The 12,821-nt window shown below is 31.3% G+C and overlaps 1 protein-coding gene and 2 long non-coding RNA genes across 3 annotated transcripts; 1 reads left to right on the top strand and 2 right to left on the bottom strand.

Moving 5' to 3' along the window:
- Positions 1-522: 522 nt before the first annotated feature.
- Positions 523-11,532, bottom strand: LOC132714653 (turripeptide Lol9.1-like). Its single transcript, XM_060697594.1, has 4 exons — positions 11,385-11,532; positions 5,846-5,965; positions 1,734-1,850; positions 523-602 (listed from the first exon to the last, which is right to left on the bottom strand). The coding sequence occupies exons 1-4, from the start codon at positions 11,422-11,424 to the stop codon at positions 526-528; spliced, it is 354 nt and encodes a 117-aa protein (XP_060553577.1). The 5' UTR covers positions 11,425-11,532; the 3' UTR covers positions 523-525.
- LOC132714815 (uncharacterized) lies at positions 6,268-7,936 on the top strand. Its single transcript, XR_009623617.1, has 2 exons — positions 6,268-6,519; positions 7,388-7,936. It is a non-coding gene; the product is annotated as an uncharacterized LOC132714815 (long non-coding RNA).
- LOC132714748 (uncharacterized) lies at positions 8,796-10,958 on the bottom strand. The gene is made up of 3 exons (XR_009623604.1): positions 10,785-10,958; positions 10,297-10,406; positions 8,796-9,580 (listed from the first exon to the last, which is right to left on the bottom strand). It is a non-coding gene; the product is annotated as an uncharacterized LOC132714748 (long non-coding RNA).
- Positions 11,533-12,821: the final 1,289 nt, after the last annotated feature.

Below are 12,821 nucleotides of genomic sequence, written 5' to 3'. Positions count from 1 at the left end.
TATTAGTGTGTAGAATCAAGTGTTGGTAATAAATTCAATATATCATGAAAATGTTAGGACTTGGGATATATAATTGTGTCATATAGTATGTATGCAGTTTCTGTTTCGTCTGACATCAACTCATACAACACTAAAGTATATTCTATGTAAAGGACATGTAAATATAATGTCTGCTGTTGATATACATACGATTGGACCATTGAAAGTTTGTTCATACTAAGCGAAAATAATCTTTCAGAGGCGGTTTTACACTACTTTGGTATTGAATAATTTCTTCATTAGTAAAGTAAATAACCTATCTAATTTCTTTTTTATGTACAATATAATGCTTTCGCGTTTATATAAACTTACGCGTTCTTAATTAAATGTAAGAAATGTAAGACCTTGTTTTACCATCTAAATGTGTAACTTAACTAGTTTACAACAAAAAGATAAAAATTGTTTTAGATCTTATATGAATGGTCAAAAGAACATCAAGACATTTTTATTCTTTACATTTATTTACTTAATTAGTTTTCAAATATTTTAAACACATGGTCCATTGTATGCTACCCGCAATGATTCATTTCGACATTTTTCGTTCATAAGCAAGCACCAATTACCTGCAATAGAGCAACATATTATTAATTACACAAGTTGATGACGGGATGCACGGGAGAAGATAAATATGACTCTCGGTGCTTTCCGTATGCACCGATTACCTGCAACAGAGCAACACATTGTTTGCTGATGGGATAAACGAGAAGATAAGCCTACAGCACGAATCAGACCTGAGACTAGAGTTATTTTTATGTCAGCAATGCTACATTCTCCCATATATCCCGTCAGCAACTTGTTAAACGAATTTATAATTGACGAAAAGTTATAAGAAGACCCAGCAACTTCAGACTGTAGACACACGCAAACAGATGACGTCAGACGTTCAATGGCAGTGCAATTAAAAGTATTTCAAATATGTAATGTCATAACGTTTAACTATTTTTTAAGTAATTGCAATCGAATCGAGAAATAGGCTATAAAGAATAAAACACAATAAAAAAATATGCGCACACGCATGTAACCATCTAGGATGTAGAAGTACATTGTTATTTGTGAACGCCTCGGAAACATTTTTCTGTTCCTTAGAAGGGTGAAAAATTAATGCGCCTGCTAGTAAATACAGACGGACTATTGGCGGATTTGACAATAAGCAGATCATAGGCTTCAAAATACTGTATTCATAACAGTATTTGCTTGGTTATCAACAACGTAAAAGCGCTCTTGTAAGTATTACGGTCGTGTCCATGAAAATAACATTACCGTTCTTATTTTGGATATGTGATAAATATATAAATTAAAACATTCGTGTAGATTTAATACTTAGATTATTGAACTCACCACAGGCTCCCATAATATAATTCTTTTTTAATTCGTTCAATATTGTTTTTTATTAAAATAACATTTAACATCTTGTATGTAACAAACGCATGGAATATTTTATGATACAAAATAAAATTGGCACAGTGTACTACCCGCATGATGTAGAAGAGAACATTAAATAACAGGTAGATTGTATTGTATATGACATGAAGTAACAAACGCATTATTATAAACACGCATTAATAATGATTTAATTTACAAAAGATATCATGACTTTATAGAAAAAAAAAAGTAAAAAAAGAAAACAAACGCGTAAGATATCTATATTAAATGCATTAATAAGTAATATTTATAGAAATTCATAGAACATTTACTGTAAGTCTGCCCGTCTGTTCCACAAACTGGTTCCCAAAGACCAGTGCAGCCAAACAAACATTCAGGATCGACTGGGTCTGGATGATCCGTATCAGTTTTACCTTTCAATATCATACCTAAAATATAAGTAAATATCAATTCAGTGCGAACTCATCTCTTTAAATATAGACTCGAATTTGAATTCATGGGTTCTAAAAAAACGAAAACAAAATGCATGAAATAATCCAATCTATGTTTCGTCTCTTACAACTAAACAGAAGAAAACAAAAGCTGACTTTTAGCAACATTTTGTCACCCTCCTTTACTTGAAGTTGCTTACAAAGAAATAATCATCTATTGGCTCGGAAAATGACAAAAGATTACTTCCTGTCAAACATAACAATTGCTAATTTGATTGAAATCTAAATAGCATTTGCAAAGAAATTCAAATATTCAAAGTAGACACTGTCAAATATGCTAATTTAGACGGTAAATTTTGATTTATCTATTCATAATACAGAGTTTTTCGAAAATGTCAAGGTAAAGATAAATAATTTTAACGTATTGAAATATGAGAACTCTCTTTCGGTACAACATTATACATCTGCATCAGAGTTATACCAACATTTATTAAACCTTATCAACATATTATAAAAGGAAATGTATAGAGAGTTCAAGTATTTTAAAGTCTTTGACGTAGTGTGAGTAATAAATTCTATACATCTGTCTAGTAATATTAGGACAACTTAGAAAATATAATCTTATCATTCAATATGTATGCAGTTTCTGCTGATATCAGTTCAAGCCATAACACAGTATTTCCTCTATAAAGGACATGTCAATATGATGTTTACTGCGATTTTATATACGGATGAGAGGTAGTTTTACACTTCTTGGTACTGAATAATTTCTTCATTATTTAAGTAAATAATCTGTAAGTATTTGTCAATAAACCGGTAATAAATGCTTGCTGCTTTTAGTTTTCGCTGACCATTGCTTTACGAGGTGTGTTAATTCTAAAGAAATAGCATATTTGAGACTCTCGGAGACTAGTGACAAGTTGAAAAACGTGTTGCAGAGTGTGTCCGGAATGATTCCAAATATACTATAAACTTTGCAAAAAGGTTGGTTGTCATCTACAAGTCTATCCATTTTAAAATGAGATATTACCTTGAACTTATGTTTACAAAATCAATTATTAATTACAGAGGATCGTGAAAAGACTAAGCATAAAAGAAAATAAAATGTCATATGGAGTCCAATAAAATGAGAATAACAGGCTATTGTCTTTTGACATCAAAGTTATCAGGCAAGGCTGATATGGGCTGGAAGGGGGAGGCTTGTGTTATTGGTAGAAAAAAATGTTTGAACAAGCTTTTTGATCTATAAGAGACATATCTGAAGAGTTCAAGATGCTTTTGAACATTCTTGTGCCAAGAAATTTGCATGAAATCAGTGTGTGCTGTGCCACTGTCCCGTATTTTGTGCATCATGTGTTTACTGGTCGATTGGTTGGTAAACCTTCTGTCCACACCAGCTCAGTTGACATCATCCAACCTTTTGGCCTCAGAAACCATTGATCTGGCTTGATAGCAGGTGTTCTTGAAGCCAAATAAACTGGATCTGAAGCAGTTGTTAAATGTTTGGTTGTCCGTCTTGCTGTATACTTGGTTTTTGTAGCTACAGCATTTTTTCCCTCAATTTGTTCCTAGATTCGAGGAGGTATTCTTCGGACACACAGCTTTTCTGCAGTTCTGATTTTTGTCTGGCGCTGCTTGACCTCTAAGTTGTGTGTACCATTACTGTCGTTACAAACTTTGACATTGCCCATACTATAAACAGACATAAAAAGATAACCGGTTTTTGTTTACTATCTTAATTATGCCTTGTAAAAATTGCTGATTTACAATGTAAATAAAGATTGGTATCAATCTTCAAGTCAAGGATTAACTTATATGAAAATGGAGGAATAACAACAGTCGAATGGTAAATTTTACTAGACTAACGATTTATGTAATCTTCTATATGTGCAGCAGTTTCATTATCAAATACAGAAGTGTATCTGTTCTAACGATTCTTTACTTCCGTATCTAAGTTTAAAAGTACAAAAATCCTTATTCTGAATTGATTATTGCCACATGCATTTTCAGCTGTGTCAAATATTAATGAGTATTAGATATATTTTAATTGACAAAATTTTGTACCTACCTTTCCAAACCAATCATGACGCAAAATGACTGATAATTGAATATTAAACACTGTATCAGATGACAATCGTGTACTTGTTTGCTATAATACCAAGCATAAACACAAGTTTGCAAACACTAAATATGAACATGTACGTTTACATTCCCAAGTTAAAATGTACAACAGCCCAAAACGATAAAACTCTTTATACCTTAAAAATTCAACAGTTACAAAGATACCCTAACAGAATAAGTGTCCGGTTCCCGGCTTGATATAAACTAATTAAAACTCACTTTGACACAAATCCAGGCCATGCAATACCAAAGTAATTCCTATATAAAGCGCACGTATATATGATATCTTCTTCGTCTACATATATGAGCCGCGTCACGACAAAACCAACATAATGGGTTTGCGACCAGCATGGATCCAGACCAGCCTGCGCATCCAGACTGCGCGGATGCGCAGGCGTGTCTGGATCCATGCTGGTCGCAAACCCACTATGTTGGTTTTGTCGTGACACGGCTCATATTCAGTTGAACTTCATTTATACAAATATCTCGGGAGATTGAAAAGTATGTTCTCATGGAACAAAATTCGCACTTAATGAAATAACAAAAAAAAATCTATCAGATACATTTTAACACTATATGGTAACTTGGTAGTGAATAATTTCTGTATCATCTAGGTATATAACGTATACATATAAAACATACATTGTATAACATACCAGTGTCCATCTCAATTTGAATGTTTGCTCTTTGAGTATATATAAACAGTCCAAAGTTAATGAAGGGTCCATTTTTACATATAAATCTGTAATTTGATCTACTTTACCATAATAAGATGAAACACTTTTAAAACTTTGAATAGAAATATAGAAAATAAGCACATCTTCATTTTTACAGATACATTTATTTGCTTTATTAGTTTTCAAATATTTTAAACACATGGTCCTTTGTATGCTACCCTCAATGATTCATTTCGACATACTCCTCTCTTAAACTCGCACATGTTTACTGCAATAGAATAACATATTAAATGACATAAAATACCTATTAAAATGATATATGAGCATTATAATTATCACGTATCGTACGTACAATGTACGCATGGGCATAATGTCCAGGTGTATACTAGTATTGGAAATAAAGTCTTAAAACTCTTGCATAGTACTCGTATAGCATGGAATTACAAACGCAAGCAAAATCTGATTGCATGGGCATAGCATAAAACATTTTTTTAAAAAACACGAAGAATACGAAATGACATAAAATAGAATTTTATAAATCATGAAATTATTAATTACAAAAAAAAACCAGCACTCAAAACATATCATATGGCATGAAATAAAATACGCACAGGATAAAATATCACATAGAACAACCGATGTATAGGAATAGAGTAGGCTATAACATGAAATAAAAATTCGTCTCAAAATCAAATGTATATTTAATATACATGATATCTACTATATATATTTTTGATGGACTTGTCCATCTTTGCTTTACATATATAGAAAAATAATCAAATAAATACTGAATGAATAGCGAACAGTGCAGATCATGATCAAACGGCACAAATGACTGTGGCGGATGATGTTGGTCAGCGCTGGTCCCTATAAGTTTGATACCTGAGCGATTTATAAACTGTAACAGTTTATATTAAATTATTTTAAATGGCACCAATACTAGAATACCAAAGGTAACATCAATAACCATTGATGCTACAGGTTGGCAATTTAGTCCCGACGGACGTTATCATATCAGTATTGCCATAAGTAAGATAATAATTATAATTGGAACTAATTGTGAACCAATTGTTCCAATGACATCACCAGCCAACAACTGAACTTCAACTGGTGTTGCCAAAATATTGCAATTTGAATAATGTATCGTTTTTGGTAATTTTTTAATCATTTTGAATATAAAAAAAGAACATTTACTGTAAGTTCGTCCATCTGTTCCACATACTAGGTCCACTCCAGTACCTCTACAGGAAAACAAACATTTAAGATCAACTGGATCGTGGTGGCCTGTATCAGCCTTACCATTTAACACCATACCTATAATATAATACATGTACATATAGAATATTGAATTAATGTAAGTTCAATACTAAATTTATTGAACGTTTTGAATAAAATCATATTCTGTGAGCCTTTGGCGAGCTTAATATTGTTTTAAAAAATCGTTTATAAATCATCATTTGTGTTAACAAATACTGCATGAAGTTGCGCTCCAATTAATATATTTCTATCTTTTTAGGAAAACAGTTCTTATTTTTTGGGTACTAGTACGTGATAAACAGAATATTATGTTCTTGTTGTATCTGCATAACTAAATGTATTTAAATCGTTGAATAAAGTAATAGGGTATGTAAGTCTCGTCATGTGACTTGCGAGATTTCACGATATTTTGCACTTCCGGGTACAAACAAATATCAACAACATTGCTTATCTATATTGGGTAATACTTGTATGCCGGTGGGAAAGTAAAACTTACATGGAAAAGCAAATGATATGTGGAAATTGGCAGAGATTTTTGTTTTGTAACGAAATGCAAATGGTCTCATCTTGTGAACAAGTATCAATGAAAGACAACTTCGTATAATCTTCAGGTGGGTGTGTCATTTCAAATTCAGTTTATCCCGATAAATGTTGAAATATTTTCATTTCCATGTAAATCTAATAAATTTGTTTTTTGATACAACATCATTCGCATCTGACACCAGACTGGTGAATTTGATTTTATCAATTTTCTATAGTGCTACCTGATTATCTCTCAGAAGTATATAATGTTTAGAAATTTCGGACAGCGCATATTTCGGATAAACGTTTCAATATGATTATCAGTGTGTTTTAGTTGAATATATTTTCTTCCAACTGAAAATATCATTTATTTATAATTATTATCTTTATAAAGCACAAACAGTCAAGCTGTATATAACCAATTTAAATTGTCATAAAATTCAATGAAATATTTTGCTCCTGTAGATAAGTGGTGAGATGAAAGACGTCAACTGGTATCCGATGTAAATACACATGCATGTTCTGCTGTCAAATTGTTTTGGTAAGAAATATATACTTAAAGCTACTTAAACTACATTAATGAAAAATAAATATTATTGTATAACATATAATGTTCTCGTTTTTGTAAATAATTACAGTGTAGCTAAATAAACAAACAGTATGGCATATGTAGTTAATTCATGTTAAATACTGTTTAAAGTATTTTTCTCAAGTAAGTGGATCATATTTTTTAGTTAAATCATGTTCAGTTAAAATGTTAAATGTTAAAAGAACTTAGTCACTATCACATTTTTTAAAGATCAGTTGTCAAAGCAAATCTACAAAAACTAGGACACCAAGAAGTGTTTCTTCCTTTTCAACATTATTTTCTATTCATGACAATATGAAAATGATTGAAATTTATAGCTGACCAATTATTATTGCTTTCAACTCATGATAAATTTTCTTTATATACAGGTATGTGATTTCATGGTTGGATCTTGAGTACTTGTCATGGCTCTTGATTTATTTTGGAGTGTTCACCATCAGATTAGAAATCAAATAGTGATACCACCAGGCATAGTTGAAAGGAAATGTCCATACACAGTCTTGGAGTACATAGTGGTAGAGACATGGCAGTCCATTACAGATTTTGACTGAATTAAAGCTTCTTAAAGCTCCATGTCTTGTGTAAACTGTCTGACTGAATGTTTGTATTCTAATAAAAACTAAGGTTGAAGACACTTCAAAGATATATGTCAGTGTAAAAATGTTAAACAAAATATCTGTCTTTGTAAGAAATAAATAACCTGTCTTTGTTAGAAATAAATAACCTTTCATTTGTAACTTTGTATTAACTTAATTATTCAAAGATAATTTATCTTCTGCAAATGGCTGCCCAAAACAGTTTCAACCAGGCATCATGTAGTTTCAAAACAGTTAAGATAAATTTGTTATAAATAGACTTGTAAAGTAACAGGAATGGTAAAAAGATTAATGTTCAGCATTAAAATGTTTCTATCTTGATTGAGTTTCATTTCATATTATCACCACGATCACTGCAATTGTAAAAGTAATGTAATCTTTAACCATTATTTTAATATCATAAAAATCATCTCAAAGAAAAACTTGTTTCTGAGACAAGATGTGTAAAATTTCTTCCAGTTATAGCCTTTCACTGCTCTTAGAAAAGCCATGATTTGCATTGTACATGGCAGGTAGTAATACCAGAGTAAACAATATTAATGCAATTCATCTGTGTTGAGTATTCTGTAGCAAAACACTAGCTTGCTAGCCCTTGTAAGCCCAAGTCTCTCTCTTAATTGGAGAAGACTTGCAATTCTGCATTCCTTGAAGATTTTAGTATCAGAGGGGTAGTTATTACATACCATATACTTCTTTGGATTTCAAATTACCTGTTTTATAATGTATTGAACCTGTTGACATTTGACCAAAAGTGAATTATCTATACAATACATGCAAAACTTAGGGTTTGCACTTGATACAAAACAATTACATCACTGATACATTAATATACCCATTGGAACTGTTTCAAAATTGTCAATGTTTAAAAAAAAACAACAACAAAAACACCACACAATGCTTTTAACTTCTGTCCATGTACATATGTGTAAATGTAGTCATTGAAGAGCTGTCAAGAACTTTTCATCAATATTATTTAGATAGTGTCTGTTTCGATTTCAGGACAGACAAAATTCAAATGACATGCATAGTATTTAATATAGTCAATGCTTGCATATTCAAGCAATCTAGCCATTGCTGTTAGAGAATTAAAGTACACAGTGACACTTATTTTGCAGATGAACTTTTATGATTAAGCACTGCTATAAATATATGCCAAATAGTAGAAACAAAAAACAGTTCATAAGTTTAATAAACTTTTATTTTTACACAATTTATAGTGCACTGCTTAGCATAATTATATATCACACTGATTTTCCAGTGGAAGAAAAACTTCAGGAAAGCACTTGGAATTATTATTAGTTATTTGGACAATGTAAATTTACACTGTGAATGTCTACTGATACAAAAATAAGAATATTTCCTTTTACAAATGTAAAGACTTTGAAAATTAACATGAACAAATTATCATAGAGTTATAAATCATATTCTAATTGAAAAATGTTCAGCTTGATATCAAAGCTTTGAATGCAAATTTGTGAGCTTATCAATGATTACCTCACAATATTAGTACTTAGTAGTAGATGATATATAATATTTTTGCTAATCTTTACTTCATAGTCATTTTATGTCCATAATGTCATATGACTATACTGTGATTCCATGAAAAACCTTATCTCTGGTGTGTTATCAGCTTTGGTATATATAGAGTATCTAGTTTTAATACTTAAAACTGCAATTAAATGTGGATATTTTACTCTGTTTCTATCATTGTGACATTAACATGTTAACAAGATCATAGTGTCAAACACCATAAAATCATACTCTTTATACATTAATATTTTTGTGCTGGATGTCATTCATCTTCTTCAGGAAAGTACATTTGACTATTCTCAGTGGCTTATATTAAACTAATATTTCACTGTAACTTTGTGTTCTCTGATATCATTCTCAAATTAAGGAACTGGAAGATGGTAGTTGCAATAAAGGTCTTCATGGACAAATCCTCCTCATCTTTTCCCTTTTTATCTGCAGAATGAAAAATCAATAAATATGTTGTTACAAGTGTAAGACACTAGAAATGATATTTACATTACATTTAATAAGCTGGTCATGATTGACAGAAAAATTTCATATTTGAAGTAAATAAACATTAAAGATAAACAACAACACATAATATATAACAGTAAAAAATATTGATCTTCTTGAATGTGAAACATGACTATTTTTAATGTTTTATTTACTTATCAATTATCATGCAGTGAAATCCAAAAGTTATTAATATATAGAGGATATTCAAGTTTTTTCTATAAATACATGATTTATTTTCATTGAGTGGTATGAAAATAAATATTTCATGAGTGGCGGTAGCCACGAGTGAAATATGGTAATTTTCATGCCACAAGATGAAAATAAATCATGTATTTATAGAAAAAAACTTGAATTTTCTGTTTATTATGTACATTTTTCTCTTTTTTGCGATAAAATTTGAAAAACTTTCCCTTAAATTTTGTGTACTGGTAGAATTAAAAAGAAAGTAGTCCGGCAAGACACCAGTGAAAATACGGAAAATATGTTTCACTGCAGTGAAAAATAAATTTTTACAGTGAAAATACGGAAAATGAAAATACGCATTTTATTTCATCAATATTTCTCAATATTTAATTTATAAGTATATAATAAATTTTGATAATTGTTTATCTTTCCGATCTCAAAAATTAATCAATTATTTTACATGTATTTACCTTTGATGTATAGATATTTCAGGATCATAGGCAATGCAAACAGTTGATTAATGGTCCATATTGAACAACTGTATATTCTATACTTGTCATATACCTCCTTGTCTATACATCTGAAATGGTTTAATCAAATATTATATTTTTTAATTCAATCATAATTTGATAGGTACCATATTAACATGTATATATAATTGAAAAAGGAACAAGAATAAAATGGAAGGGAAAAAATATCCGAATTACTGTGCACTGTCCGAATTTTGTATAACTTTAATATACACTAAAATTAAAGTGTCTCTCCATTGTTTATTTCAATAAGTTAAAATGGTTTGAATTAATTTCTCACATCAGTAGTTTTAAAACAATACTAAAAGCTAAACAACTAGAATTCACTACCTTGACAAAACATCCGAAACAATTGTCACTATCCGAAAATAAACTAGTTTTATTAAACTCTATAAATCCTTCGTTTTTCCGTCAGATAATTGACCTACCTGCATTTTTTGACCCGTGCTATCCATTCCTTCAAATCTGAAGAGGACCGAAACAAATTTAACTTTTATATCCCTCGAGTTCTTCGGGTTACCTATATGCGTAACGGTAAATAAGTCTGCCGATGTACCCGGAAGTGGTAAATCGAAAGTGAAAGTAAACGAGACTTACGGGCCCTATAATATGCTCATCTGAGACTCTCATATTATACTTTAATTCAACTCGTTCAGTTAATACAGTATTGACCCTATACTTATTATACATCCTCTATTTATTAATTAAACCTCAATTCAGTAATCACTCGTCTCATCTCAATCTATGAGCTGCGTCACGACAAAACCAACATAGTGCGTTTGCGACCAGCATGGATCCAGACCAGCCTGCGCATCCGCACAGTCTGATCAGGATCCATGCTGTTCGCTATCAGTTTCTCTACTTGTAAGAGGGTTTGTAAGCGAACAGCATGGATTCTGATCCGTCTGCGCGGATGCAATATGTTGGTTTTGTCGTGAAGCGGCTCATAGATAAGAATACACGTTTTCAAGAAAGAAAGAAAAAATAGTAATAGAATTTCATAATCCGATCCTAGTTTCCTCACTTACAACTAAACAGAATAAAACAAATGCTGACTTTAATCAACATTTTGTCACCCTCTTTAAATTTAAGTTCCTTGTAAATGAATAGAGTTTTACTTTGCTGAGAAAACGACAAAGACGAATTTGCTGTAAAACATGACAATCGAGATTTTATTGCTCATTTTATTGAGATATAAGCCGCGTCACGACAAAACCAACATAGTGGGTTTGCGATCAGCATGGATCCAGACCAGCCTGCGCATCCGCGCAGTCTGATCAGGATCCATGCTGTTCGCTTACCAACCCTATAACAAGTAGAGAAACTGATAGCGAACAGCATAGATCCTGATCAGACTGGTCTGGATCCATGCTGGTTGCAAACCCACTATGTTGGTTTTGTCGTGACGCGGCTAAATTATTGATAACAGCTGGAAGGAAATTTACAATTTTAATGTAGGCAATGTCTGTATATGCTAACTCAGGCAGAAAACTATGACAAATTCGCTCATAATATTTCGCAACTGTCAATGTTAAATTACTAATACTTAGAACTTCTTCTGGGCAAATCATTATAAAATGTTGTCAATCGATTTTATTGCATTTCTTTACATTTCCTCCTGTAAATTTACTTTTTGCCAGCAAGCAATAATAAAATAAGTTTATCAAAGTACTGATAGAAGATGATTTCGAATAATGATGAATACTTTTAGGTTCTCATTCGGGAATTTTCTATGAAACGGCAAATTTACATTTTGCCAACATGAAAAAGGGGAAAAAAAAGAAACACTAATTGAACGGGAAAGTAACTACTCCACTGTTTTTTTTTCTTCTTGAAGGGTCTGGAAAAAATTCAATTTTGTGTTCCATTTGATGTAGGTCCTTATTTTGATCCGATTATTTTTGTAATTGTTTTGTTTTTTGTCGAGTTCATCCCGAAATAGTGCCGTTTCTGTGCAAATAAGAATTCATTTACATTTTGTTTATGTGTCATTTAATTCTAGGAAAATAATATCAGTTTTAGTTTAATAAAACAATGAAAATAAAATCAAGATCACATGATTCTGATCCTGATCTTTCGTTACTGAACAGGGAACCAGATATAAACAAAAACAGAGATAATGAGTGACGAATTTATCTTTTTTACATCTAACGGAAAATAAAGTTAATTTCGGTAGAATGTTGATTGAAAATAATCTGACAAACAGAATGTTCATTATGTACCAGTTATAACCGAGTCCGAAATCGTCAAGAGGTGAACAATTAATAGTTATCATATAAACAATGTTTTTAATATGTATATCTATATATTTACTTAATTTAGAGGGCATCCATGGCCGAATGGTTAAAGGTCGTTGACTTCAAACCACTTATCCTGCTGTGGATTCAAATCCCGACAAGGACTTTGGATTCTTTCATGTGAAGAAGCAATCCAACTAGCTTGCTAAATAACGGAACGTCGGTGGT

The sequence above is a fragment of the Ruditapes philippinarum genome, unplaced genomic scaffold (assembly GCF_026571515.1).
Source record: "Ruditapes philippinarum isolate M1 unplaced genomic scaffold, ASM2657151v2 ctg167_1_1_1_1, whole genome shotgun sequence".
NCBI classification, from domain to species: domain Eukaryota; kingdom Metazoa; phylum Mollusca; class Bivalvia; order Venerida; family Veneridae; genus Ruditapes; species Ruditapes philippinarum.
The sequence above is the reverse complement of the archived record's forward strand: the minus strand, read 5'-3'. Positions and strand labels throughout refer to the sequence as shown.

Coding starts and splice junctions, on each gene's coding strand:
- LOC132714653 (XM_060697594.1), bottom strand. CDS start 11,424: ATGTTGATTAAAGTCAGCATTTGTTTTATTCTGTTTAGTT. Junction 1,851..5,845: donor AACAGATGGACGAACTTACA/GTAAATGTTCTT, acceptor CTTATATTTTAG/GTATGATATTGAAAGGTAAA. Junction 603..1,733: donor AACAGACGGGCAGACTTACA/GTAAATGTTCTA, acceptor GCTCTATTGCAG/GTAATTGGTGCTTGCTTATG.